General features: G+C 32.6%; 1 protein-coding gene across 3 annotated transcripts in view; it reads right to left on the bottom strand.

The window, feature by feature from the left end:
* LOC129004899 (RNA-binding protein Raly-like) overlaps positions 1–25,389 on the bottom strand; it is a 275,020-nt gene that overhangs the window by 50,890 nt on the left and 198,741 nt on the right. For all 3 annotated transcript variants that reach the window (XM_054433595.1, XM_054433593.1, XM_054433594.1), the window contains one exon: positions 23,343–23,360. In XM_054433595.1, coding sequence (XP_054289570.1) covers positions 23,343–23,360 — 18 coding nt within the window. The remainder of the gene's footprint in view (positions 1–23,342; positions 23,361–25,389) is intronic.

Here is a 25,389-nt window from a genome sequence, read left to right as displayed (position 1 = left end):
CCTAGCTTTATTTTTTATCACCGTAAACCTAAAGTTTTGATAACGTTTAAATAGTGAATTCCTTAACGTAATAGCACCCTAAAAAACCTCTAGTAAGTATGCTGTTTGTTTATTAACCAAAATATTTTTGTTCCAGGACATATATTTTATCAACACGTGACCCCTAAATTGGCTCAAAAGACGTTTGTTCAGTAAACTTGCATTACTTCAACCCCATCGGCTACAAATACAGACCTGCCTGCGACAGTTCTGATTCACGATGCAGAGATTTACAGTACAATATAAAGGCTTTGACCTTTTTATGGCCAAAATTCAAAATACAAATAATTATTGTACATTTTTAGCATATTAAAAATACATACAGTACAATAAGGATATTTAGTTTAATAACACTTGGTGGGTTTGGTTAGTGGATATATGGCTCGGCAAGGTACGTACGATTCGTATAAATTACTACACCTCTTTTCATTAAAAAAGTTCATAAAATTTTAAATAAAATTCCTCCAGCAGAAGTGTTCCCCGAGTGCGGTAATACTCACACAACCATGCCTTTAAGCCGCTTACTGCCCGTCCTGTGAGAGTGAGTGAGAGAGTAATGTTGAGAGAGCTGTTTATTTAGCGATTGGCAATTCTTTCTATTTTTTTTATATGAAGATAAAAGTTAATAGCACTTTATTAGTAATTTAAAGTTTAATACACACGTAACATATAGGATGGAATGAAATATAAATAAAATATACAGGGTGTCTCACGAGAGGTGTCTCAAATTGATTACGGAAAAACGGCTTAACGTACAAGGATGAAATAAAATTATTTCCCGCTAAATCGACCCTAAGGAATAAGGTAAAAATATTTTTAACTTTTTCCCAATACAGGGTGTGCCAAAAACTGAGAGTCACTAGTTCGAATCTCGGAATTTTCAAATGTAAACATATGTCATGTTATACATCATTTTAAAGGTATTTGATAGACAAACATTTTGGCGAAAACAGAAATAAGTTATCTTTTTCCGTTTCAAAATGGCGGCAGTTTTTTTGGAAAAAATCTATATTTTTTTAATACTCTGCGTTTCCTATACCAATGCATTTATCCCTTCTCCGGTTGAATTTTCTTACTCGTTATAAAATTAGCTTTATTTTGATATGCTACAAGTAACGGTTTTTTGAAATTATAAAAATTCAAAAAAAATCTATTTTTAAAAATTTGCAAATGCTCATTTTTCAAAAATTTTAAATAGCAACATATGTCAAGTGGCACATCATTTTATAGGTTTTTAAATTCCCAACAACTTTGTAATTTACACTTACTTCGTATCTATTTTAGTTTTTGCGTAAATAACAAAACACCTAATTTTCCTATATCAAATGCATGTAATTTGGGTTTGACGTGGTTTAACACTTCATCAAATTGGGCCTTTAGTGTTAAACCCAAATAACATGCATTTGATATAGGAAAATTAGGTTTTTTGTTATTTACGCAAAAACTAAAAGAGATACGAAGTAAGTGTAAATTACAAAAATGTTAGGAATTAAAAAACCTATAAAATGATGTGCCACTTGACATATGTTGCTATTTGAAATTTTTGAAAAATGGGCCTTTGCAAATTTTCAAAAATAAATTTTTTTGGAATTTTTATAATTACAAAAAACCGTTACTTGTAGCATATCAAAATAAAGCTAATTTTATAACGAGTAAGAAAATTCAACCGGAGAAGGGATAAATGCATTGGTATAGGAAACTCAGAGTATTAAAAAAATATAGATTTTTTCCAAAAAAACTGCCGCCATTTTGAAACAGAAAAAGATAAATTATTTCTGTTTCCGCCAAAATGTTTGTCTATCAAATACCTTTAAAATGATGTATAACATGACATATGTTTACATTTGAAAATTCCGAGATTCGAACTAGTGACCCTCAGTTTTTGGCACACCCTGTATTGGGAAAAAGTTAAAAATATTTTTACGTTATTCCTTGGGGTCGATTTAGCGGGAAATAATTTTATTTCATCCTTGTACGTTAAGCCGTTTTTCCGTAATCAATTTGAGACACCCTGTATAATTTATAGTTTATGATAACAAAATGAAAATGAATGAATGATCTTAACAATTGATTATATTTTTTTGTATGTACAAACAGCAACTTTCAATTGTCAATTTGCGTTTTTTTATGTGTAGGTATTCAATTGAAAATTACTAGCATTCCTGGTATATGCGTGCGTGTAGTCATTTCAGAATTCGGCGGGCCAATGCCATGTTAATCCCTAACTCATCTTTAACACTTTAGAGGGTTTGGGACGCTCTTTTTTTGCCTTTGTTGTTCTATCATATGGCAATATTATAAAAAATAACAAACACGTTTCGCATAGGTAACTGGTGTTAGTACATTTTACCAATGGTTAGAATATCAGTAAAATGTATAAATTAATAATATTTCCTAAATGTAAATTTTAAGAGCAAAATTATATATTTCTTAGCGAAACATAAATGACGATCTTGTTTTCATGTTTCAACGCTAAGAAGTTGTAAACAATTCAGCAATCGCGCAACAAGCAGGTTAAGCCTTCAGGCGAATACATCTAAGTTAGCTGAGCTAATTGTTGGAATACGCGCCATTCTCGGAGTTATGAAGGGGCAGGAGGGGGGGGGGTGAAATTAGATGTCTATAACTCAGTGGTATACATAGCTTCAAATAAACAGACAAGCAATTCACTCTGCTTGAAATTCGTGGCGTTTTTTTTATTATATTTTAAAGTACGAAACGCTAATGAGTAGTTAGAGACAAGAATAAATTAATTTCGATGAGTTTTATTGTCATTCTAAATGAGATTCCTTCAACAAGATATTTGTAAGTTATAATAAGTTTTGACTTTTGTAAATATATACTAATTACATACTAAAGTTAAAAAGTATGAAACGTAAGTAAATACAAATTTAAGAATAACAATTTTCAATAAATTCTGCGATTAAAGGAACAATTACAGTTTAAAACAATTGTTTTTTGTCTTCATTTTCCTAAAATGTATTTAATTTCCAATGGTAAACGAAAAGTGTGTTTAACTTAAGACGAATATCGTATTTCAAACGTACGACGTAGCATTTCACCTCAAACATGTAAGAGGTTTAGCAAAGAATAGGCTTTGAAGGTGACCAAGACAATCGTTAATGCTCGCCAGAAGGAAAACCTGCAATTCTCAATCGATTTATTTGTACAAGATTTAATATGATGTTAGAAGCTAATTAACAATACATTTCATTATCAGTCAACATTTGAGGTTTCCATTTGTGTAAAGCACTGTGGCAGAAGTGCAAAATAGTTTTTGTCAGAAGTGGAATTTCTCAATTCAGTAATATGAAAATAGATAATCCGTCGAAAGCTAAAATTGATATTCTATGAACGGACTTACGAATTAGCTACAAAATTCGGTGATAATATACTTAGCCCAATGACAAACAGTAATTATCTATTTAAATTTTAAGATACTGAATATCATAAAAGCTTCAAGCTTTGTAGCAAACTTCACGTTATTATTCAACCGATTATATTACGCAGGCCCTATGTAAAGATGTTGCAGTTATTGGATCGTCTAGAACAAGTTTTGTGCAATCATAGCTCAACTAACTTATCGTCAAATTTTGTTAAATAATAACAGAACAACACGATAAAAATATAGGATACAATTAAAAACTTCTTCCCGTGAACTAACTTTTATAACACCTGGTGCAAGGTGTATGATAAAATTGTTTAAAGTTGAACCAGGGTGAGATTCATCCCCCTAAGAATGTATAACATGCTCAATGGTTCACAACAAAACAAGTAACGTTAACAAGCTTATTTCACCGCATACATGTGTTATTGAATAAATAACACAAATGCAAACACTCTCGCCAACCCCCTTCTCGCTTGAACATAGAACGTTCTGCAACCTTAGTTTGTTTAATCAAAATAGTCGTGTGATGGATGGAATGATTATAAAATAATGATTAAGTAGGACAGATATTTAAAAAATTAAATTAAAATTTAACTACTAAGTAACACAGAATATGTATTGTAAACAAATATTGTTCCCAAACTAAATGGTAAAGATTAAAGGTGTCAGACCCATCCTATACGTTACAGATATTCCCACGTGTATTTGTCATTCTTTAGGATCAATTAATAACTATTTTAATCAAAAATTATTTTAATGACAAAGTGATATCGAAGAGTCATAAAAACATTATCCCAAATTATGAATTTCAACATTCTATAACGGTACATTTTTTTAGTGTTTAAAGTATAATAACTATGTTTTACCGTTTTGTAGTTGATATAAATTATCATTGATTTTTGTTAACTTGTGTCGACGCATCATTAAATATATAAATAGTTATGGAAGTTATTTGTTATACGATAAGAATAATGTAACACGCAAAACTTAAAGATTACCGATCCAAACATTATTTAGTAGCTCCAAGCAATCATATTATTCCAATACCATTCTTTGATATGCAAATTTAATAGTATATTAAAGATTTACGCCTTTATGTATGAAGTGATTTATGAAATCTATATAGCATGTTTCTTTAAAAACCTTTTTTATCAGCTTGTGTGCATCGCAGGGAAATTCTACACATACTGTTAGAAAGATATGTTCCTGTAGATCAAGTTGTCACCAGTTTTTAATTAAATTCGTCGTCGTTGATGTGAGCCACCAACAGATCGCGCTGATCTAAATTACCAATTTCTGTCGAATACACAATGTTTTTTACAAAGTCATACTTATGGAATGATTTATTATGAGCTAAAGGCTAGCAAATTTTACGACCCATCAACTATGTCAGCAACAAAAAATAAGGTACAAAAATGATTTTAGACATGCATTCTTTGACTGGCTCACACAACTACATGTTTTTAATGGAAAAAAAATGTGACAGCTGGTCCATATAGATTGAATGTCCACTTCAGTATCCAATAGTCAATGCGTGTACATTACATATTTTTGGTCGATTTTTAGACCACCTGACGAACACTAGTTTTTATTATTTTTTGCTATTGCTTAAAGCCCCAGGCGGGTTTTATATAGAAATCAACGATAAACGAAACCAAATCCAGTATTAATGTGTCTGGAAATGTAAAACATTTGTACGAGTATAATGCGTAGGCTACTTTTGCCATTCGTCTGCAACCACAGATTAAAAGGGATAAAAACCTAAAGAAGATACAAAAACGATAACGCAGCGCAGAGATCCCCCAAATGATATTCTCTTTAGAAATTACTTTTGACGTCGTAATTAACGAATTGGACTTTAGTCCATGTTTCATTTTTTATGTTGCTTTTGTTGCTTATCTCTCTAATTAACTTCTTTGAAATATATACCCACAAGTAGTCTGTGTGATTAATTTTGTAAGGCTTATTTTCCATTCACACAATGTTAATAATAAGCAAAAAAGTGGAAAAAAATATTTAAAATTTAGTTATTGTATTGAAGCAATTAAAATATTGATATCTTGCAAAATTTTAAATTAATTTTGTACTACACTAATCAAAATATGAAAGTTTTCAGCTATAAAATCACAACTTCTGTAATTGCTATTAGTCGAGTTGGATTTATGTGGTCCTATGATGATCATGGTAAGTTGGCAAAAGTAAAAAAAAAAAAAAAAAAAAAAAATGAGTGAACTGGGCCTTTCTCGTGATTGATCCATCAGATTGAAAAAACTAGTTACTAGTACTTGGTATGGATTTTTCTATGGAAGAAATATCAAATACCGTCAAATATTCGTTGGATTCTACATATTGCTTTAGGTATTTGTTTTACAAAAATAAATGTCACTATTCATTCCTAATAGCTTTGTTGTCTTTTGACTTCACCATATTTTGAAATCCAAAATATGTATTGCACGAAATATTGTAGTGGAAGATATTTTAACTGCTTTGACTCACGCTGTAACGTGCTGTCCTACTCCGGTAATCAAATAACATTTATTATACGTAATCGTAAGTTTTAAACACACTTTAAGTTTGATGGGGTTTAAATAAAAATGATCTGGATGTTAAACAATATTTTTACAATCAATGAAATTACATATTATTTTAGTCATTTATTTTTTGCAAACTCAAGACTGCGGACATTTACTTTTGACGCTGGCGTTTATAAGCTGCTAAGTAGCCCACGCTGTCAGAGACAGAAAATACGTTCCCAGTTCGTACTTTGTTGATTCATTCACACCTTTAGTTTCATTGGTAAAATGAAAAAAAATGTCTCCGATTAAGATTGATTAATTTGAGGTATTCACTATTTATACACATGGGTTTTAATTAGTATATAGTTAGTATTATAGTTAGTAGTATATAGTTTTTTTTAGTATATATACCTACATACCATACCTACCTGTATGGTATGTAGGTCTATAACAACTTTAGTTGATCTTTAGGCTTTATACATGTAGATTAGATATAACACTTATAGTTTGTGATAGAAATGGGATTATAATGGATTAAACAGTTTATAAATAGTTAAATTTGTGATTCCAACGATGACTTGTGCCTAAACGATTTCCAGCTTATTATTTTATTCAATTTAAACAGTTTAAACAGTTAAATCGTTTGTGATGTAACGGTAGAACAGATTTAAGTTGAAATTTAATTGATACTCAAACAGTTCTAGTCCTTCAAGTCCTACTCAATAGGCATGCCTAATAATTTCGTTATACGTAAACTTATTTTAATCCCAACTCATTAATAAATAAAATAAAAGACAAGGATATTGTCAAACATGGGACGTTGCCTCTTTACATAGGGTTTAATAACTAAGGGACTAATAATTAATTCCGGCTTCTGACCCATAACAGGAACCCCGGGTGAAACTCAGCTTTGGAATAAACGTTGACAATTTTCATAAAACCTTATGAAAAATGTAGTTTATTGTAGTTTATGTAGTTATTTTACAATAAACACAATAGTTTCTTTGTATAACCTCAAATTGTTGAATTTTCATTTGTTTATGTCATAAGTTAGAAAACTTACCAACATGTAGGGTATTAATCTAAATAAACTGCGGTGTTTTATAAGTTTAAGGTCAATGTTGTAATGTGTTTGTTAGGGTAAAAAGGTGGATAGCAATAATATATGGCAAAAAATGTATGAATGTTATCCCAAAATTAATGAAAATTGGTTCTACTTACATGAATTATCCTAGTCAAATATTAAACCTGAAAAGCATGGTATCGTATGCAAAGATCAACGGGGTACCATTTAATGTACCCGGATAACAAATGAACGAATTATCACATTCTTTTAGCTTAATATTCAATTTTTGACTTATAAGCAGGAACAAAATAACAATTTGACTTAAATCACATATGAATAAGTAAATTAAGTTAAAATGTATTAACACTTATATTACATTACCACGAAAACTATACTGTATAAACAATCAATGCTGGTTCAAAACGAACGCTATTTCTTAACACCATAGGCCATTTACTTGACAACTAAAATACTTTACCATTCATCAGAGTATTTACTGTGATGGAAATACCAATAGGTATAAGGGTTAAAGGTTTTCAATAAACAACGGAATAAGATGAAAACTTATCAAGGTTTAAACTACAAAGTACAATGGAACAAAGGAGGTCGCTGATGATGACGATTGTGGTAGACAAAGAGAACCTCAGACAAAGACAAAGGCTGACAGTGTCATTCCCACTGCATCAGATGTTGATATTGTCAATATACTGTATATGCTGATAATTCAGACAAAAAGATCATTTTCTTGTAACAGCAATAACATTAAACGTCATTCATTATCATAAATGAATTTCAAATCAATTTACAATAAGTATAATTATTACAACTTCATAATAAAAAAAATTGATGTTGAAAGCACAGAAATACATACTCTGAGTAAATTTAGAAATTAAATATGTTTTAAATTCAAATTAGTATTTATTATTGTACACCAAACCAAAATAAATTGTGCCTAGGATTAATTAACTAACATACATTTTCAAATCTATTAACCCATTGCCAGAAGATAAAAACAACACCTATAACTACATAACGTTTTAAGTGTGTGTTCTAAGAAAGAATGACCAAAGAAGCAAAAAACGGACCCAGTTTACAGAGATTAGCTGAAATGAGATGTCAGCTAGAAGAGATACTACAGATTGACTCTAGTCAGCAATGCTGTGTGTTACACTACACAAGGTATTTAGTGTGGTACAATACCCTAATTGTTTATATTAATGGATGAAAGGAGGTAATTTACATTGAAGCTCCTATTAAACATTCTACGTAATTCATACAACTTTCGGTTGGTGAAGTGATTTAATCACTCACTCTATATTTATACAGGTCACAGATAATCTCAAAATGTCATAAGAGAATCAGTTTTAACACTAATTGAAATAAAACAGCTAGTATATAGTTTTCTATACAGTAATAAATACAAAATATTACACTCAATGGCTCCTCTTTTGAATTTTAAGCTAGATATTCTACCTGAATGTAAACAAAAAATTCTGCAATAACAGAAGCAATTCAATACATCATACAAACATATTTCGAGTGATATTATTTGATTATTACTCTGACTGTCCACTAATATTTCCGTACATAATGTGTTAGTGTAATAAAGGTTAACGGTTGTAAACAATTTCACAACGACGTAGCTTCGCGGTTAATCCCGCAGGTGAATGTATCTAAGTTAGCCTGGCTAATTGTTTGAATAAGCCTCATTCTTGCCTTGAGTTTGAGACGCAAGCGATAATAGAGTAGATGGAAATATCTTGCACATTTTGAATGTTAAATCGAACACGTTAAACTTAGATTGTACATTTACCTTAGCGTGTAATATTTGATAAACAACTAAAGTTATAAATACACCGTCCTACAACAAATAATTGATGTTTTTTATAATTCTCTGCGCTGTATTTTTAACTGTACCATTTTTACATAACAATGTAATTTCTCATAATAACCATATTACAACCAACTGACCAATTTACCTGTTAAATAAATAACTATTCCTTGCACGACTGTGATATTTTTAATATCAATAATATATGCATTCAATAATATATTATGCAAACTCAATGATTAGTTATCAATAATTTGAATTAAGTATGGCTATAGACCGTGTTTAAGCTAATTCAACTAAGTGAGTAAATATGCAACTACGAGCATAGAAATAAATTATCTAAATACACTAGATGTATACGACGCAATTAAGCTGAGACTACTTATAGTCTTGATTTTAAAATTATTTTTAAAACTCCCAATGGATTTTACAGTAATTAGTTAGCAAAAACAAGAAAAGACAAGTTGTTGAGCTTTTTCGTAAAATTATAATCATTGATGTTTCTACAATGAACTGAGTGGTTCATGTCATAGTCAACATTTAACCCAAACTATAAAAACCCAAGAACGCAAGTCATTTTAGTTGACTTACGCAGAGTGACCACGTCCAGACTTCTTGATATAAAACCACTACTCTAGAAATAACCATCATAAACCTCGGGGCAGGCAGTTGGGTAAACAGGAAGCAGTGACTTACAGAGTTTTTAATATGAACAAGCCGTCAATTATCATAAACTAGCTGACATCTAGCGGAATCTCTCCACATTACACCAGTTACTGTGATAACTTTTTTTACAGTTAAGGATAGCTCGTTAGATGTGTTTGTCTTGTTATTGCTTGTGAATTCATTTAAGAGCAAAGATCAATTATAACGACTGAATTGTACCTTTGACTGTTAAAAGTCAAAGCTTGTACAACCAATATTTTTCCATTTGATCAACTGTTACTATTATATGTATATTGACAATATCAACATCTGAAGCATTGGGAATGACACTGTCAGCCTTTGTCTTTGTCTGAGGTTCTCTTTGTCTACAGCAATCGTCGTCATCAGCGACCTCCTCCTTTTTGTTCCATTGTACTTTGTCGTTTCAATCGTGCTATGTTTTCTTTTCATCTCATGTTTTTTTGTTATTTAAAAAACTTAACAGCCAGTGGTTTTGGACCTATTGGTAGTTCATGTACACTAAAGACATTAACATGTACAGAACATCTAGTAGTAAACTTGGGTCAATGCTTGGTGGACTGGGGTGATAAGATTATAAGCTTTACTTTGTCTTGAACCAGCTAAGTCTAAGTATGCGTGTTTGTTGAGACAACACAACAATATTTTACTACCAAGGAAAATTCAATTGTTTTGTTGTTAACAATGGATATTTAAAATCGATTGTTGTCTTTGTAAGATGATAAACCAGGTGTTAATGTAACATATCTAAGTTTAAGTCTAATTTTATTTTTTTCATAATATAGACTTGTTATGAAATATATTTAAAAATATTACTGTAAAAGCACAAATGATTAATAATTTTTAACAAAGGAATTAAAAAACAATCTTTTCTCGTGCTGTTAGTGATTCTAATTAATAATTTACACATAAAGCTATTACTTTGTGAGCTTTCAAGTAGCAACACTACAGTCAGGGTGTTTGTAGCCCGGGCTGATGTGGATAAAGCAATGATTTCCAGACCGTAGTGCAGGAGTCGCGTCTGTTAATTAATCCTAACCTCGGTGTTTATAAAGCCAAGGGATTAGGAACCGTAAAACAATTGGTGTGAACTTAACTTGAGAGGTCCTTTTTTATACTACGAAAATACCATATGAAGTACATGTATAGTAAGAAATATTTTGCAAATTTATGTAATTAATTTTCAGTTTTTTCTTTAGTTTTTAATTTTTGAGAGACATTACATAAAAATTAAGGTATGTTGGGTCACATCTTAATTCTCGAAGCAAATTACAAGGTGTGAAGTTTTCTAGTTTTCTTTTGAATGCAGTGAATACGTAATAAATACTCATTATTCACTAAGAAACCGTGTTTGAAAATAATCCTTTTAACAATTCTTAGAATAGTTTATAAGATGTGTTAATAAAATACAGGGTGTTTATTAACGAACGCCAAATTACAATTACTATAAACAAACTCTTGAACGACAAAACAAGCTCAAATTTAGTATCCCCGTATTTTTTACTTTTGCCAATCAGCTCATATGCATTGTTGCTCAATTCGGCGCTTCCGTAAGCTCTGTTTGAGCGTACGGAAACACCATATTACGTTTTACAGTATTTACAACCACCTATCAAACTTAAACAATGCATATTAGCTGATCGAAAATAAAATAACGAAAACAGAGGTAGTTTTTTGTTGTTTATTCACAGTGACTTATAAGTACTGTAGTTGTAAATATTTGTATTGTGTTTAAAAATACCCTGTATTATGTACTTTAACTTCATTCCGATTGATAATATTTCATACGACCTATAATAATAAAATGTTGATTATACCCTACATGACTATAACGGCATTATAAAAACCTAAAAAAAACTATGTTTTTTAAATGTAAATTTAATATGAATGTTCATTTTTCATTATTTAAAATTATACGAGTAAAACATAAAAATATATGAAGTGACTTTATACAATATCACCCTTAAAACAGAATATCTAGTCAGTCTTTGTACTCAACCTCTATTGTTGTTCTGTAATTATAGTCACAGAAGCCAACATTCAGTGTGATGTCCGCCCAGATAGACTTTGGGGCGGCTGGATCAAACAGCTGTTTTCGGGACGAATCAATAGCTCGAAAGGGGAAAATGGTTGTAAAACGTAAGTACAGTAAAAAAATGTTTATACCGTACTTTTTTTAAATTTTAACAACAAAATTACCAACACAAATAGAAAATCTTTTGTTTAACTTCTGAACCACATATTCTTTGTTACTTATTTTATATTATACGTATTAATTACTGGTAGGCTTGCAACGTTTAAAGAAAATGTGTTTCCACACTTGCCATGTATTCAACTGCCTAAGAAAGCTATACAGCTATATGGTAGTTTTACGATTATCATTTTAAATACTACAAAATATCGGAGATAAAAATTTCTGAAATAAGTTTTAATATTTACCTAGTATTTCTTTTATATTGTCAAAGGCGTAGTGTATTATTTGCATCTTTCCAATCTGTAGTGTTACTAACACCCTTAAGTTGACTTCTATTTGCAAACATATAACAAACTGCATAAAGTGATGTAATAATAATATTTTTTTTTTTTTTTAACAAGGTAACTTTACTTAGCAAGAAGTCTGCGAAACCTGTCTGTAACAGTTGTAGCCACTCACTCTTATATCGGTATTGGCTTTGTTTTATCGGTTCTCCCTCCGATTTAATTTTCAGCCCAATAAAATCCTCATCCATACTGCAGAAGGTAAATGGTTCCTTCGATAAAGTGGGTAATTTACTTCATGGCTGCCGTTTTTCAATGCCATTTCCTGAAAGATTATACCACCTTCATGAACCAAAACCGTTGAGCTTGTTTCATTGAAGCTTATTCAATTTTAGTTCAAATTGTTCAACACTTATTAAGAAAGTAAAAAATGTACATCCACTTAAAACCAACACTCCTAATTTTTCCATTCTAAAAGTTAATCCATTCTAAGTCTTAAATATTTCACTTTAGTGATGGTATTATGAAGGGAGGAAATCCCTTGTACTTGTGTCAAGTAAAGTAATGTATTATTTTATTGAGAGCTTAAGTCTTTTACAAGTAGGGAATTCAGATATAGATTAGGGCATTTTCAAGGTTAACTTTCGACTTTAAATTTTATTTGAGATATCTTTGTATATATTTTTTAAAATATAATTTTGGAAGACTTTGATATAACATTCCTGGGCTATACGAATACATAATGAATTGTGTTGTACACGCCCCCATCCCCAGGTAACAGTACAAATACAGTTAGCAGCGCCAGGGTGGAATGAATGTTTATAATTCATGATGAGGGCCAAGTGTAGGGTCGGCTTATTACACATTGTGGTCGCCTAACTCTTCACCGCACCTGGGCTCGCGTTACTGTTACTGTACAGAAATAATGTTCATTTGTCAAATTAATTTCTTAGGAATATATTTCAATGTAGAAGACGTAATAATTTAGTTCTTTAGTTGATTAAGTATAGCGTCATTATAATTTGTGTGTGATTGTTTCGTAGTTGTCATTATTGAGTTGTATCTTATACTCTTAATATATCTGTTTCCATCCGGAATCTATTGTTCGCTTACTTGCTCTAACCTTTTGGCAAATTAATTGCTGGGCAACATCCTACAGCTAACATTCAGCGTACAACATTAAAATACATAGAGAGAGAGAGAGAGAGAGAGAGAGAGAGAGAGTTTTGTGTCGAGTTTCGTCATTGTTGTTGATTCATTTTATAAGTCAGATATTATAAGTTGAAAAAGTTTTATTCGTTAAATTAACTAGACATCTAATGCTGTTGTGATTAATACACGTTTCAGGAACTTTCGCGGATACAATGAGCACTTTCAATTATTTTTTTCAAACCAGGTCCGTAATACTTCTAAAAATAAAGAAAGTCATGACAAACACAACTCACACAAAGATTTTAAGCTGAACATTAAAATTACAAAAACCCTAAATACATATAGAACCGAACTAAGCATAAAACTTAACTTTCAGATTCACAACAAATTTTATACGTTTAAAAGTAATGATTAGGTTGAGGTAGCTAATTGCCAAACAGATACTTAGAACAAATTCGAAATTTCGGAATTGAAAGTGATTGAATTGCATGATGAAAGTTCAAGTTTTTTTTGTATTCGAACCAGAATATGTCGAATACGTTATAATTAATGTGAACTGAATGTACATTAAACACGTGTATTGAGCTCATTAAAATATGATTTAACTTAGTCACTCCCAAGTGTCACTTAGTCTACACAAAGGAAGATGACAGGTGCCAGAGAACCTGTTAAAACGAATTGTTCAAAAATTATAATAATAAACTTATAATTTAAATCCATCAACGTACATGCGTAGGCCAACCATAAATCAGTTCCCATATACAGCCATCACATGTCACATGTTCGGCTCAATGTTGTGATATTGAGGCCGTGCATCACTTGGCCTGCCGCTATTGGCTCCATCACTTTTAACTTAACTGACAAACCAATATATTGTCACTAATGGAAACGTATATTGTAATTAAACAACACATTTATTGCAGTTTCCTGATGTTCCTTTTTCTACTTACGTGGAAAACTCTATTTGATGAGTAGACGTACACTTTGCTATGGGTTTCTGTTGTCAAGTATTGGAAAGAACGAATCATGAAAAATAATTTATTCAATTAATACATGTTTTTGATTAAATTGTTTTAAAATTTGTATGTACATTATAATTTACGCGATCTATGATACAGAACAGTGCCAGATATTTAGTCAAGGCAGGAATATGAAGGTAATAAGGACGGTAATAGTTCTGTGTAAGTATGGCCTTTTGCTATAGTGACTGTTTTAGTTTTTGTTTTTGTTTGTTAGAAATTTAGAGGACAACTTTCAGTTTTCAGAGGTTTATGAATGAGTTTTACCTAAATAATATTACAAAGTTTAATATTGAAATAAATAAATAAATTTTAAAAATTGAGAATTCCAAGATGTATTCTCTTTGGTTTGCGATTTTGACTATGTGCATCCAAACATAACTACTAACATTCTTACTAACTGTAGTGTATACAATAATAATGTACCATAATGTTGCCATTTTTACGATATTTATATTTGTGTTAGAAAGAGTTGGCAATATGTTTTGCATTTGTGTCCTGACTGCGATCAGGCGACTGTGACGTCATATCGTATGATTTCAATAAAGCTCCCGGATTGGCTACAACCCATCACGCCACTTTTCCCTCCACGTTTAACCGCCGTTCCAAAAGTTTCCTTGCTGACCAGTCCTCAAGATTCCAACAAACCGTAAACATGTAGTCGGCCGGGTTTTATTTAATTCCCCAAATGGTGTTTTTATTTCAAGTCATTGCACCCCAAACGTTCCAGTGGCGACGAGGTACGAAAATGACTCAACGCGTAAAAAGTTGTTAAGTGATTTAAGTGACAATCGAAGTGCACCGTAGCAAGGTACGTGTGTTTTTAAAAGTGACAATTGAACTTCTAGTGCACCGTAGGAAGGTACGTGTGTTTACAGAAGAATTCGGTCAAGTTAACTTCGAACAGTGCGTGTGAGTGTAAACATTAATGCCGCTTGATGAGAACCTTATTGATAACTTTGGAACTTTATTAAATTTCAAGATGTCGTTCATCGGTGCGATCGGTCCTTTTGATAATTCAGAAGAAACGTGGGACTCATATATCGAGCGTTTTGAATTGTTTGTTACATGTAACGATATTACCAACGCTAAAAAGGTTAGTACGCTTTTGACGGTTGTCGGAGTGAAGACTTATAACCTGCTTAAAGATCTATGTACACCAGACAAACCTGCTACTAAGAGCTACGAGGATATTGTACGGATCATTAAGGGACATCTTCATCCAAAACCATCTTTTATTGCCGAAAGGTACAAGTTTAGTCTACGAACACAATTGGAGCATGAATCAGTCGCTGATTACATCGTCAACCTGAAGAAACTATCTGTCAACTGCGAGTTTAAGGACAAACTACCGGATCATCTTCGGGACAGGATCGTAAGTGGGTTGAGGGACGACGCCACCAAGAAGAGGTTGCTGGGCGAAGATCTCACCTTCGAGAAGACGGTCCAAATAGCCACATCGATGGAGTTGGCAGCTAGAGACACCGCGGCCCTGACCTACCACAACACGGGGGGAGGAAGTCGTCTCCACAACGTCGCTTCGAAGCAGCAGCAGCAGCAGCGGAAGCCGTGGCAGCGCTCAAAAAGTGAAGTAAAGTGCTATTGTTGTGGTAAATCTGGTCATTTAAAAAGTGAGTGCCGTTTTAAAAGTTTATCTTGCAATTTTTGTAAGAGGAAAGGCCATTTAGAAAGTGCGTGTCTGATGAAGAAAAACAATGGTGAGTCACAATCTAAATTTGCATTTAATGATAAGCGTAAAGATGGACAAAAGAACTGTACACCTAAGTTTACCTCTGGTAACAAGTCTCATAAGTATAAGCAAAACTATGTAGAGAACACAGGTGTCAATGACAATGACGATGATTATAGTGATTTAGCTAATTTATTTTCCATAAATGATGAGGAAAGTAAACAGAGGGATAGAATAAAACCTATCACGGTTAATCTTAAAGTAGAACATACTGTATTGCCATTTGAGGTTGACAGTGGAGCATGCGTGTCAGTAATTTCTGAAAAGTGTTATAACGATAATTTCTCTGATCTCGAATTAATGCCCACTAATTTAGTTTTGAGCTCCTATACAAACCAGCCAATAAAACCTGTAGGAAAACTTAACGTAAATGTACAGCATGAATCTGAGCATAAAAAGTTAACATTGTATGTTGTGTCTAAAGGGGCTAATCCTCTAATGGGAAGAGACTGGATTAGGGAACTAGAAATATCGATCCGAATCCCTAAAGAAAATAGTTTGAACACGGTTGAAAAGCTAGATCAAAAACCAGTAATTGTCAGTAAACTGTACAGTAAATTTCCTGAGGTATTTACTGATGCATTAGGTTGTTACAAGGGAGATGCAGCTAGATTAGAGTTGAAGGAAAATGTAATTCCTAAGTTTTTCAAACCCAGACCTATACCATTTTCGATCAAAAGTAAAGTGGAGTCTGAGATTGATCGATTAGTAAATAATGGGATTTTAACTCAAGTTAGCAATAGTGAATGGGGAACTCCAATTGTGCCTATTTTGAAAAAGGACGGAAGTATAAGAATATGTGGCGATTTTAAAGTAACGCTCAACCCCTATTTAGTAGTCAATCGCCACCCAATTCCAAGGATTGAGGACATTTTTAATAATTTACAAAAAGGGGAGACATTTTCAAAAATCGATCTTTCTCAGGCTTACACTCAGGTAAAGTTAGACGAGGAATCAAAGAAGTATTGTACAATAAGTACATCGAAAGGATTGTATATTTACAACCGAGTTCCATATGGTGTAGCATCCGCCCCGGGAATATTTCAGAGTATAATGGAACGCATTTTAGCTCACATTCCCGGCGTTGTTTGCTTCCTAGACGATATTTTGGTAACAGGAACTGATGACAAACAGCATTTAGAGAGGTTGATTCAAGTGTGTGAAACTTTAAAGAATCATGGTTTAACAGTAAGTCAAAATAAATGTCAGTTTTTCTGTAAATCTGTTGAGTATTTAGGGTACATATTAAGTAAACAAGGACTAGGCACATCTCCTAGTAAAATTGAAGCTATTGTAAACGCCCCAGTGCCGACCAATGTAACTCAGTTAAAAGCTTTTCTAGGTTTAGTCAATTATTATTCTAAATTTGTGCCAAGTATGTCTACCATTGTATCCCCACTGTATCATTTACTCAGAAAGGACACTCCATTTGAATGGAATTTATCATGTGACAAAGCGTTTCAATTAATTAAGAGCAAATTAGTTTCAGCTCCTATTTTGGCGCATTATGACCCAAATTTACCCTTGAGGTTAGCTACTGATAGTTCTGCCTACGGGGTCGGAAGTGTGTTAAGTCAAATGCAATCAGATGGATCTGAAAAACCTATTTGTTTTGCGTCAAGGACATTGTCTAAAGCCGAATCAAACTACTCTGTAATAGACAAAGAAGCTTTAGCTATTGTGTTTGCTGTTAAAAGATTTAATCAGTATTTGTTTGGTAGACAATTCACACTAGTAACAGACCACAAACCATTGTTGTCAATTTTTGGCCCTAAAAAGGGACTTCCGGCTTTTGCCGCTAGCAGATTACAGAGGTATGCTTTATTTTTAGCCAGCTATGATTTTGACATACAATATGTTTCCTCTCAGGGAAATGCTTCTGCAGATTGTTTCTCTCGCTTACCTTTGCAAGCCAAACATGTTAACAATCAGTATGAGGAAAATCCTTATGTAGGAACCTATTTGCAATTTTTAGCGGAGGGAGATATTCCAATTAGTTTTGTTGATATTAAGCGGGAAACACAAAAAGACCACGAGTTAAGTAAGGTATTTGGCTATGTCTTGTATGGCTGGCCTAATGAGGTAAACGAGGAATTACGACCTTATTTCATGAGGCGGAGCGAACTAACTATTGAGCATGGCATATTAATGTGGGGTTATCGGGTTGTCATTCCAAAAATGTATAAAAGGGGACTGTTACAAGAATTACATTGGGGACATTTAGGGATAGTCAAAATGAAGGCTCTAGCCCGTTCTTATCTATGGTGGCCTTCAATAGATAAAGACATAGAAGAACTTGCCAATAGTTGCTCGCAATGTCTCATGGAACGTCAAAGCCCGTCAAGGTCATATTTACATGTATGGGAATACCCAAAGTCAGCGTGGCAACGATTACACATGGATTTTTTAGGCCCTATTAATTCAAAGTTGTATATGGTTGTAGTTGATACTTATAGTAAATGGATAGAAGTAGAGGAGGTCAGTTCCACATCTGCCAAAGTAGTCATAAATAAATTGAGACCTATGTTTGCAAGGTTTGGAATTCCGGAACAGTGTGTCACAGACAATGGCCCTCCTTTTACATCCTGTGAATTTAGCAAGTTTCTTAAAGCTAATGGGGTTAGGCACACGCTGACACCACCTTACTTTCCCGCTAGTAATGGCCAGGCGGAAAATGCTGTAAAAACAGTAAAGAAAAGAATAAGAGGGGCTTTGTTTTCAAATCAAAATCCAGACTTAGCTTTAAGTAGATTTTTGTTGGCATATCGAAATGCAGTACATAATACAACCAATGAAACTCCAGCCAAACTAATGTTCGGTAGAGTATTGCGAACTACATTAGATTTTATACGTCCTTCTGTTAGTAAAACGGTTTTGTCAAACCAAAACAAACAAATTGTAAACAAAGGGGGAAGTCAAACTAGAGAACTGTCAATAGGACAGCCTGTTTTAGTTCGTGATTACAGGGGAAGAAATAAATGGACACAAGGTGTAGTGATTAAAGTGTTAAGTCCTGTATCTTATTTAGTAAAATTAGACTCAGGTATTGTATGGAAACGCCATATTGACCAGCTGGTCAGGTTAAACACTAAGGTAAATTTGAATGATCAACAGAATGATATTACTAGAGAGGTAGTGTTGCCTCCAGCTGAACATATGTTTGACCAGGATGTTGGTAACAATGCTCAGTCAGCTGGTCGGGCTTCACCCATGAGACCGGAAATGCCGAGTACACCTCGTACTCCAGGACGTAGTAAACGTAGTAGTACGCGCTCATCGCTTACTCCACCGGACGTGACCTTTACATCACCTGTACGATCAGCTGATCGACCCAAACAAGCATCGCCATTGAGGCGATCTGCCAGAGAAATAAAACCTCCTGAAAGTTTGAATTTGTAAATATTTATTTCTGTGTTTTGTTTCCAATTTTATCAAGGTTGTTTTGTTTTAATGTTTATTGTTTTGTATTATTTGATTGAGTCATACAATATTGTTTTATAAAAGTGTTTTTGTTTTAGGCTACTTAATGATTATTTAATTGGTTTGATGTGTTGATAAAATTGCGTATTTTAAGAAAAAAATATTTTAAACTTAAAGGGGAGGAAATGTAGTGTATACAATAATAATGTACCATAATGTTGCCATTTTTACGATATTTAGATTTGTGTTAGAAAGAGTTGGCAATATGTTTTGCATTTGTGTCCTGACTGCGATCAGGCGACTGTGACGTCATATCGTATGATTTCAATAAAGCTCCCGGATTGGCTACAACCCATCACGCCACTATTCCCTCCACGTTTAACCGCCGTTCCAAAAGTTTCCTTGCTGACCAGTCCTCAAGATTCCAACAAACCGTAAACATGTAGTCGGCCGGGTTTTATTTAATTCCCCAAATGGTGTTTTTATTTCAAGTCATTGCACCCCAAACGTTCCACTAACTTTCAAATAGTACCTATTTTTATTTCTTCCAGAAAAGTAACACACATAACAAAAGTAATTATTACTGGAATTCTCTCAAGAAGGGCACAGCGCGAGAGAGTAATTTATAATTCACAGTAGTAAGCAGAGCGGGGCGCGGGCATTGTTCGTTGTGGGGTGCAGAGTAATGTCTACACCTGGGCAATATCAAACCTTAGCCCAACATATGAGGGCTGCTGCGTATATCTTGGAGAGTTTATATACCTCTGTACTAATTAAACGCGTCTATACACTTCAGTGGCATGACGGTGTTTTGCACTTAAATTATTCGAAGAAATTTGACGTAAGGTTGTTTTAGAAGATTTTTGTGTCACACCAGGGTTATAGGAAGAAGAGTTCTTGGTGTAGATTCCTTACCTCGAGTAGTAAAAGGCATAGATTAAATTAAGGATTTAAAAATCAATAATCTGTAACATATTAAATTGCGGTTTAATTTAAGTTTAGGACGAAATATATGATTTAGGCCCGGTTTCCCCAAAATGGTGTAAACTTCGTTTATAATAAACTAGTTTATTTTTAAACTCCGTTTAAAATGTGTGTTCGGTTTCTCCGACATTTTACTGGCTTCGTTTAAGATAAACGGCAATTCGAGCGGTTGGCAGTCCTGAATGTGTTTTGTAAAGAATCTTCGGTGGGCTTTGGGCTAGTGTTTCTTACAACGCTCGCTGCGCTACGCTACAACTCGGTAGAGCAGACGAGCAAAGTGCGAATCATGAATCATCACTGTTTAAGGTTATGTTATGTTATAAAGATGATTTTTCTTTTACAACAAGAAGAATTCTGTCCTTTATTTTAGTAGGCCCTCTTGTTCTTGGTATCAAAGTATTATAATCTTCATAATTCAGCTTCTTCGAAAATGTCAATTAACTCTTCCATTTGAGTTAATGCAAATACTGCAATTAATAGTAGCCTAACTTGCAAAAAAATAAATTTACGAATAAAAAGAACTTAATAAACAAAATAAATTAAAATATAAATAAAACATTACTTAATTATAGGCCTTTACTATATAAGCTAGCCCTAAGCCAAGCCTATTTTCGTCCAAATAAATTTGTTGATGCTTCAATTATTAACCTACCTATTGTTTTGGAATTATTTGAGGTTATGTTACTATTTGAACTCAGTTTATTTTATCTCCAGTAGTTAAACCAAGTCGAGAGGTGGTTTAGTTTGAACTTAGATTAATACCTAGTTTAAATTTGGAGAAACACAAATCAAAGTTAAACTAAGTTTAAATCACCGTTTAACTTAAAACTAAGTTTAAATGAGTTGGGGAAACCGGGCCTTACTTACACGTTCCGTTTTTTTATCAGACCTTAGCTTTAAAAAAAGGCCTGAGTGTTTCTTAGGATATCTTAATATTAAAGTAGAGTATGCTCTACTTCCAGTAGGCTCTGAAGTTGTTGGATAGGAACAATCGTAGGTCAGCGGTCACATTTTTAGTTGAAAACATAAAGCTTCATTTCGTTATATTTTGCCAAACAAATGTTTAAGAATTAAACAAAATAGATGTTAAACAATAAGCAAGAGCCACTAAAAATTTAGAATAAAATAGTTTATAAAAACTAAAATAAAACATGTTTCCTTTGAAACTCGGTGCTAAACCTTTATTTATTGCAATAACATTACTCAAGGCTGATACGCCAGGAGACGACATTGATATATGGGTATCATAACCAAATCATATGGTTTTACTGAAGCCAATCCACTATATACCTACAGCCTTACATATTACTGAGCGGAAAATAATCATTCAACATTAAAATAAAACATAATGGTTTGAATAAATGAACTATTAAGAAATTTGTAACGTTTGAATATTTTTGTGCAATAACCATATTATATTTGTATATTATGTTAAGTTATGTTAACCTGATTTACTGTGTAAAACATTTAATATTTACTGAGAGACGCTCGGAAACAAAAGTATTTTTATTTAATTGATTTATTTATGAATTATAAGTATACTAAAGAAATAATATATGAAAAATGTGTGTGTGGTTCCTATGTAAACGATAACATGCAAAGGAGAAATGTTGTAGGTTGAAATACAAGTAAAACTGACCAATTAGTATATATTAGTAGTATACTGTCTTAACAACTCATGAAATTGTAGCTTTAAGTTTTTGGTGGCAAAACAACTTGGGGGAAAATGTAGAAAAGTTATGTTAAATAATTGTAATAACATTTCATTTGACATAAATATACAGCAAATTTAAATTAATCAGCTTACCTATGTAAAAATAATAAATTGCTTATTCCACATTTTAAAATTATTGGCTAAGAATACATTTAGAAACAAACTATTAAACTTACTCGCTAGACGTGGTTGTAACTGGTTATAACGAAAAACACTATATTTTAAGGTCCACCCTACTGCGATGTTTGTATTTAGTATATTGATGTTGTTTGTATTCAAGCAGCTTGTTCATAATGTGAACCATCAAAGGGTATTCAAACCCAATAAGAGAACAAATGTTTACTTAATTTATTATATTACCTCCCCAAAATTATCTTAATAATAATGTAAATCATTAGGCTCAGTTTCAAGTTTCATGGACGTATCTGAAAGTTTAAATAATTGTTTAAAAATTTATTCGCTAGCCTAGTTCAATGGGGCGTTTCATATCGAGACTAATGTGTACAAAACGGCGGGAGTGTCTGTGACGTGTCGACATTTTGGCGGGTAATTGAGTGGCAACATCCCACCCTCCACACCCATCAGCTGTTTCGCGCCCTCTGGCTCAATCTCAGGCTTAATCTCAAGAATGTGGTGCGCTCTAGTGATAAACCCGGCTAACTTAGATACGTAACCTGAGGGAATGTCTTAGTTAAGCTTTACAACTGCAACAATTAAATGCCAATCCACTTTAATTTCATTAGCGAGATTGGAAAAACGTATCACCTAAGTTGAGCATTTATTGATATGAAACAATGGTAATTTTTTTTTGTAGGTTGGAATTTTTTATTAGTGTTAAAAGTGAATATTTAAACTCAATTTGGTAAAAAGTGAACAGAAATTTTTCTCTTAAAAACAAATTAAAGTATTTTTTTAGATTAATTTTTGAGCAGTAAATTAACTTACTGAAAACTCGAACCAACAATAACGAACAACGGCTTAATAAACAAATAAAGAAATTCTCAGCATGAATTAAGACTTAATTTAAAAAGACAATACTAGCAGTTTATGAAAATCATAAAATCATCGTACACAATTTTATGGAAATAATAAATTACAAAATAAACAATTGCGTGCACCTTGATCACGCCTATTATCTTTATGGAATAAATCGTAGCAAGATATTCAAGGGTTTTACAAGAATGATCTATTTTAATCTGAAAATTGATAATAAATATATATAAATAAAAAAAAACACGTAGATTGCCATCTGAAACCTTATAAGTACACATTCATGCATGGAATTTCGACTATGTACTCACCTGTCGTAGTAATAATCCCTGCAACAGAAAAATATTACAAATTTAAAATATAACAATAATGTAAGTAATGTGCGTTTTATAATTTATAGTAATACTTAGAGGAAATATTTTATATTTACGAACAAAATTAAATCATGTCATTTTGATATGAATTTGAGAGACTGTGTTCTTTAGTGTAAAAAAATTAGAAGTTTTTTTTAGGCAATCGGATCATGAATATGTAAATTCGATAATGATTTTTCTCAAATACAATCATGCACACACATTCTGTAATAGGATAAACATTTCAGTGCCATTCATTGTTTTATTATTTACTCACATTTTGTAACGAACGAAGGTGACATTTCTGTCATTATAATTCAAGCTGCATTCTCTTCATTCGTTGATATTCCTATGTGAACGCTTTTCTCGTTCTTCCTCCATTAAACTTTTCCCATTTGCGTGATTTACAACCATTAAAATTGACAGTGAAACTTGTAAACGAATTATTTTCTATTTTACGCGAAAACTTTAGTGATTGAACAACTGCCAACACTTACTTTGTTTTCTAAAGATACCCAAGTCACTGTTTTTGTGCAAAAACAATTTTTATTAATAAGTCAAATTATTGTTACATAAAATGTTAGAAATATTTGAAAATGTTACAAGCTATACTACGAAAAGGTAAGCGGTAGTGGGCCTATCGATGATGTTTGAGACTTTATAGGCTTACCGTCAGTAGTCCAAAATTGTGTCTTATATCAACTAATGTTCAAAGCTGACATGTTTTGTTGCACTGCAACATCGTCGGAGCTTTACGTCAAAAACATCAAATAATTTAAGAATAAAATACAACACGGGACACGGAACATTTAAACACGAAATAACACGATAGCGCTATCATGACACGGCACGGCAGCGGTTGTAGGTAGACTGCCTTTTATGTTTGGATTATTTGATGTTTTTTACGTAAAGCTCCGACGATGTTGCAGTGCAACAAAACATGTCAGCTTTGAACATTAGTTGAAATAAGACCCAATTTTGGACTACTGTCGGAGGTAAGCCTATAAAGTTATTATTCGTAGTCCAGGGGCTATCAGAATGAATAATATGATGTTTGAGATGTTAATAAAAATCAACAAAAAATATTGGAATCAGAACTATTGGAAGGTATACTGGGGAACCACACAGTTGTTAAACAATACCCGAATTTAATATGACTAATTAGGATTGCCGAATACATTAAGGTTCGCAAACAGAACAGTTGTTGGTGTACAATATACAATATGCGAGTCACGTGCCGTAGCCTGAGGAAACCAGCCCTTCTATACTGGTACCTCTGTCTGTATTAAGGGAAATGTAACATTTTAGAATCTATAACTATGTGCCGTGTGTCAATTATTATCGACAGTATACTATTTGAGTCATGTAGATATCACGTGTTAATATTAGCAACAGTGCAAAATATTTTACAAAGAACACTACCTATAAGTATATTAGAACAAAAGTATACATAGTAAATGAATACCCTAGGATCCAGATTTTGTCATATTCGTCCATGCAGCTATTCGATTCCTAGCTGTAACTGTTTGCAACTACTTGTCTCTGTTTGGTGGTTCTAATTTTTGCAGTGTTTACAAATTAACCTAGATACTTACTGTAGGTATACATAACAAAGGCTATCCAGAACGTGTTACAATAGTATAGCCAGATATGTAAATTATTTAATTTAACTTGACGATTGACAACAAAACTAGGCACCTTGAAGATTAGGAGATAAATGTTTTTACTAGACGTTTTCTTAACTGCTTAAACTGGCTATATATTTAAGAATGCGAAAAAAATACCATTGTTTAGCCCGAGATTAAACCTATTTATTTTAATAGTTTTACTTTTGCTAGCTCATTATTTAAAAACTGGCCCTGTTCCACATGAAACTCCGCCCGGTTGTAACTCACTTGCCGAATGAAAACTTAATACAACTCCACCACTAAAGGATTTGCCTTATAAATAATTTTACAAAAAATTATTTGGACAACAAAACAGAATACACGATGTGGCATTGAAT

Source organism: Macrosteles quadrilineatus, unplaced genomic scaffold, assembly GCF_028750875.1.
Source record: "Macrosteles quadrilineatus isolate MER2022 unplaced genomic scaffold, UCM_ALF_1.0 Scaffold_12__1_contigs__length_5162894, whole genome shotgun sequence".
In the NCBI taxonomy this organism is placed as follows: domain Eukaryota; kingdom Metazoa; phylum Arthropoda; class Insecta; order Hemiptera; family Cicadellidae; genus Macrosteles; species Macrosteles quadrilineatus.
This window is presented reverse-complemented; position numbering and strand designations above follow the sequence as displayed.